We start from the raw sequence: 5,222 nt of genomic DNA, 5'->3' as shown, positions 1-5,222 counted from the left end.
ATTCACCATAGTCGTTATTATTAGAAGTAATTTATTTATTTATTTTATTTATTTTATTATTATTTATTATTTATTATTTATTATTTATTATTATTATTATTATTATTATGTTTTTGAATTCGTTTTTTATATTTTATATTTTTTTATGAACTTTTTCCAGATTACCTGGGGTCTTGTATTAGCAAGAATAGAGTTTGATGATACAACAAAAGGGTATAGAAAACCCTTCTAAAAACAGCGAGGCATAATGATCGTTTGATTAAAGTTAACAAAACAGTCCTATTGTCTTCAATATTCTAACTGTTCGTTTGATGCCTAATGAAATGAAAGTACTAATAATAACATTTGTAAAGATTAATTAAGTACTCTAAAATTGGTCAATTTATTTTCCAAATTAATATAGCACATTCAACTTATGACAACAACACTGGACAAATAGGAAAATGTATTGTCAATAATTATGAAGATAGTTTAGTACTTCAAGATGCAAAATATAGCACATACTGAACTCATGGAGATAGTTGATGAGTACTTGAAGATAGTTGAGTGCTTATGAATCAATGTAGTAGGGATTAAAACAAGTTCAAAATGATAACACTTTGGCACTTACAAGGTTCCAGCAATATAGACAAATTAAAACATTCAGTTCATTTCAAAATATTTAAAAAAAAAAATTATATTCTTATTTCATTCCAACATGGAGTACAAAAGACAAAAACTTTGGCATCTATTCTACAGAGATTGAATGCGGCAACCAGTAACACATCAAACTAAACAATCAAACTGATAATAACCAAAATAAACAATAATCAAACTGAACAATTTTTTGAAATTTTCATCCCTACAAACATTCCAGCTAACAACACAGATGACATAGCACTTCATCAACACACGAACTTGAAGATTGTTCTTCACTGTAAACATTTTCTTTTTGGAATTCATTGAATGCTGCTACTGCTTCATCATAAGATTTGTAATACTTGAAGATGCTTCCTTTGAAACCTATAACCAAGGGAGCACACTCACACCAAGAGTTGTATAATCCTGGCTTTTTACCACGAAATACGACATACACCTTCGATGCCGATATATTATCAGCTTGAGATCCATTTCTAAACTCATTAAAAGCTGCTATGGCTTCATCATACGTTTTGAAGGCCTTGAAGATGCTGCCCTTGACACCAATAAACACAGGAGCACACCGATGCCAAGAGTTGTACAATCCAGGCCTCTTACCACGAAACACTACATAAACTTTCGAAGCATTATTCCTCTTCCTGTGGTCCATTCCTTAATCTAACCCTAAGAAAGATAAGAGATGAAGAAGGAGAAAACAAAGATAGAAAAAAGGGGGCTGGAAAAGCTTTTTAGGTTCGGCCAAATATATTAAGTGTTTAGGGTTAGAAAGTGACCACTTTAGTAGTTTAATTTTTATACGTATCTTTTCTAATTTTTAAACGTATTTCCTCTATCTGTATATTTTAGTGTATTTTGATTAATTGGTATAGTATATGTAAATTTTAGTGTATTTCGTTTAATTAGTATAGTATATGTATATGTGCTTTATAGAAATTGATGAAGCATGCGTCTTGGGAAGGTAAGACAATTAAATTAGTGAGAGAGAATTGTTGAAAAAAATTAATTTAAAACGAAAAATCTGCCAAAGGGTATACATGGAAAACGAAAATGCGCAAATATTTATTATGTCCTCAAAAGCCGTGCGAAGTTACCATTATACCCATTTGGGACGTTGGGACCATTCTTGGTTTGGCCAAATATATTTTCCGTTAAAAAAAAAGCCCAAGTAGGAGGTTTCTGAATACCAAAACTTACCTCATTGGTGGAGATTGAGATCCGTGATCCTCGCTTTTATTACGGCACCTTACTTTGATTTGATCACTTCTTGTACTACACTGTTTCCTCCTCCTCCGCCGCTCAAACATTCACTTCTCCATTTCTTTTCTTAATTTATGTATTACATATCTCTAATGCGCAAACTCACTGATACTTGATCTTAATTCTATATTTATTTCTTTACACAAGATATTTTTACTTACTCAAACATATTTATTTTTATTATTAGGGAGAAAATGATCTTGTACAATATTCAATGTTATTTTGTACTGATCTCATATGAAAAATATCATGTTATTAAAAAAATAGTATTGTAATGCACAAAAGTTGGATTTGTGGAGTAGGCTGTTAGATCTCACGCAATTGCATGGCTTTAACAATACTCAAAATATTACCTTAAAAACATCCACATGAGTTTGGTGACAGAAAGTTGGCTTCTTCTACACTCTTTTCATTCTTTTTGCTCCGACAGTCCATCTACTCGGTATCATTCATGAGATTTTGCCCTTCGCATTCATCAGATTTTGAAATCATTCTCATTCTAAATAGTGGTTTTCATTATTATCATATGGGCATTTTGCACTAAGAATTCTTCCCTTTGGTAAACGATTTCTTGCGATGAGGGTTATGGGCCTTCTAGATTCTTTGTTGGGAAATGAGAGTAGAAGGTTTATCAAGAGAAAAGATAGTGATGCGGGTGAAGCAGGTTTGTCCCCTATTTGCCCCTTTTAGTTAATTAGAATTCTGAATCTTAGAATATATTGTTTTGTTTGCACAGCATTTTTTCGTGGGTTAATATCTACAAATTGGGAGTTAACAATCTGTTCAATAATTATCTTTATGAAACTAGAGTGTGAGTTTAGTAATGCAGTCTAATTCTTTGCTGATTTTTTTTTTTGTTGTATATTGTTGTCTTGATTAGGAGTATATAAGTTTAGCGAGCACTTGGTTTAGAATCAATTATTGCATTTATATGCTTCGATGAGTGAAGGTTCTTAGCACCGAACTCATTGTACTTTCAAAATTATGTGTTTAGAATTCAGTATTTGTTGACATTTTGGTGAAGTTTCACACAAACACGCATTTCTATGTATATATATGTTTAGTTTTAGAAAATACTTGGTTCAGTTGAACCCGTAATGCATAAGCTGCGCGACATCCACACATATCTTGTAGGATTTCTGCTTTTTGACTGCTCTGTATCATTTTGGGTAATAAGGCGTTACCTGGGCAATAATTTTTCTCCACTTAGTAGTACTTAATATACATAATTTTAGCTTCTTTCTAGAACTACTTGTGCTTTTGCCTTTATTAAAATCTATATTCTTAGGATTTTGCTGCTATGGCCCTATTATAAACCAGGTCGAGCATTGGAAGAACTCAGAGGTTCTCTCTACAATGAGCTTCGAACATCAGAAGGAGCAAAGCGTCAACAACAACGATTCTGTGGTCCAGTTGTGGCAATGACCTTCAATTTCATGGTTGCAGTTGGAATAATATTGGGAAATAAACTTGTATGGCGTTCTTTCCCATATTTATCGATTGTGGATGATAGCAATATATGTAACCCCAAATCAAGTGTCTTTAACTGTTGTTGACATGGTCTAGTGTGTAATATGTTATTGGCTTCTAAGCTTGTTGATATGTTTTGCAGGTTATGGGCAGAGTTGGATTTAATTTTCCAATTTTCCTAACTTTTATTCACTACTGCTGTGCTTGGCTACTACTTGCCATCTTCAAGGCTTTCTCATTGCTTCCAGCTTCTCCTCCCACTAAATCAACGCCATTTTCTTCACTCTTTTCTTTGGGTGTTGTGATGGCTTTTGCCTCTGGCCTTGCCAATGCAAGTCTGAAGCATAACAGGTTCCCATTGTGTAAACGTTTTCTCCAAGTCTCAAACCTGTGGCAACTTCTTTTTCCTAACTAGCCCCGACTTGTGCAGCGTGGGTTTTTATCAGATGGCTAAAATTGCTGTTACTCCAACCATTGTCATTGCAGAGTTCTTTCTTTTCAAGAAAACCATATCTCTTCACAAAGTTAGTCGTGTAAAAGCTTTACCAAATAATATCGATAAATCATATTATAGCCCTTCATGATAACATCATCCTGGAATTTGCTATTTAAGTTCAAAGAATGGTGCAGGTTGTGGCATTGGCTGTCGTGTCAGTAGGCGTTGCAGTTGCAACTGTCACAGACTTGGAATTTAATTTATTTGGGGCTTGTATAGCAATAGCATGGATTGTTCCAAGCGCTGTAAATAAAATTCTTTGGTCAAGTCTCCAGAAACAAACCAATTGGACTGCTCTCGCGTAAGAAGTGCTTCTCTTTTCTTTTCATTTAAATACATTATGATAGCAAGTGACGTTGTGCTTGAATATACTTAATGAATACCAAATGTTTTAATGCAGGTTGATGTGGAGGACAACCCCAGTGACGATTTTCTTCTTGGTAGCTCTGATGCCGTGGTTAGATCCTCCTGGAGTGCTATCCTTCAAATGGGATGTCCATAATACGACTGCTATTCTAATTTCAGCTTTACTTGGGTTTCTCTTGCAATGGTCTGGAGCTTTAGCACTTGGGTGAGAGACACTATTTTCTTATTAATGCGAACATTACTTATTTTGTCATAAAACCGTAACTTTTCCATGCAGAGCTACATCAGCGACATCACACGTTGTTTTAGGACAATTCAAGACTTGTGTGATCCTACTAGGAGGATATTTCCTGTTTGGTTCAGATCCAGGGTGGATAAGTATATGTGGCGCCGTTACAGCTCTTGGTGGAATGACAGTTTATACATCCCTTAGCATAAAGGAATCAAGAGAAAAGGCGAGTGACCAGCTCCCGAAGCACAGCTTACCTCCTCAAAAACTCAAGAGCACTGAAGATGATAACTCCAAATACTCACCTTCAGAACACAATCCAAGTGTCGTCTGAGCTGCATTTCTTCCGCTCTTTATTTCATCCTGTTTCCTTTTTTTTTTTGTAGGTACACAGAAGTTAGATCTAATTTGCGACTCACTTTAATCTATGGAACATCATAATGTAAATTTCTGCATTGCAACAAACAAGCATCATGTTAATTGAAGAAAATGCTGAAAGTTTGGCTTTTTAGTACAAAAAGATTCGCAAAAGTTTAGCCAACTTAAACGAAAACTTTCCAAAGAAAAAAGATGTATGATTGAGCCCTGACTGCAATAGGAGCCAGAAATTGGTTCAAGGGGCCTCCTAGGAAACATGGTAAATAGTTTTCCTTTCCTTGTGTAGTGGCTCTTTCTGCAAATGAAGAGGACAACCCTGGACATCATTATAGGTGTTCTTAACGTCAGTAGATTCAGTACATATATTGAAACTTCCTTCCAATTTTA

At 34.6% G+C, this 5,222-nt stretch overlaps 1 protein-coding gene across 1 annotated transcript; it reads left to right on the top strand.

Annotated features, from left to right (window-relative positions):
• The first annotated feature begins 1,930 nt into the window (after positions 1-1,930).
• LOC109211854 (uncharacterized membrane protein At1g06890) lies at positions 1,931-5,222 on the top strand. Its single transcript, XM_019375438.1, has 7 exons — positions 1,931-2,560; positions 3,217-3,368; positions 3,509-3,717; positions 3,797-3,890; positions 3,997-4,163; positions 4,263-4,433; positions 4,506-5,222. Exons 1-7 carry the CDS (start codon positions 2,473-2,475, stop codon positions 4,789-4,791), a joined length of 1,167 nt encoding a protein of 388 aa, XP_019230983.1. The 5' UTR covers positions 1,931-2,472; the 3' UTR covers positions 4,792-5,222.

Source organism: Nicotiana attenuata, unplaced genomic scaffold (genome assembly GCF_001879085.1).
Source record: "Nicotiana attenuata strain UT unplaced genomic scaffold, NIATTr2, whole genome shotgun sequence".
Taxonomy (NCBI): Eukaryota; Viridiplantae; Streptophyta; class Magnoliopsida; order Solanales; family Solanaceae; genus Nicotiana; species Nicotiana attenuata.
This window is presented reverse-complemented; position numbering and strand designations above follow the sequence as displayed.

What these genes read in the sequence shown, in the direction of transcription:
- LOC109211854 (XM_019375438.1), top strand. Translation starts at nt 2,473, where the DNA reads ATGAGGGTTATGGGCCTTCTAGATTCTTTGTTGGGAAATGAGAGTAGA. An exon ending in TAGTGATGCGGGTGAAGCAG is followed by an intron (nt 2,561 to 3,216) that starts GTTTGTCCCCTA and finishes ATTATAAACCAG; the next exon opens with GTCGAGCATTGGAAGAACTC. An exon ending in GCAAGTCTGAAGCATAACAG is followed by an intron (nt 3,718 to 3,796) that starts GTTCCCATTGTG and finishes CGACTTGTGCAG; the next exon opens with CGTGGGTTTTTATCAGATGG.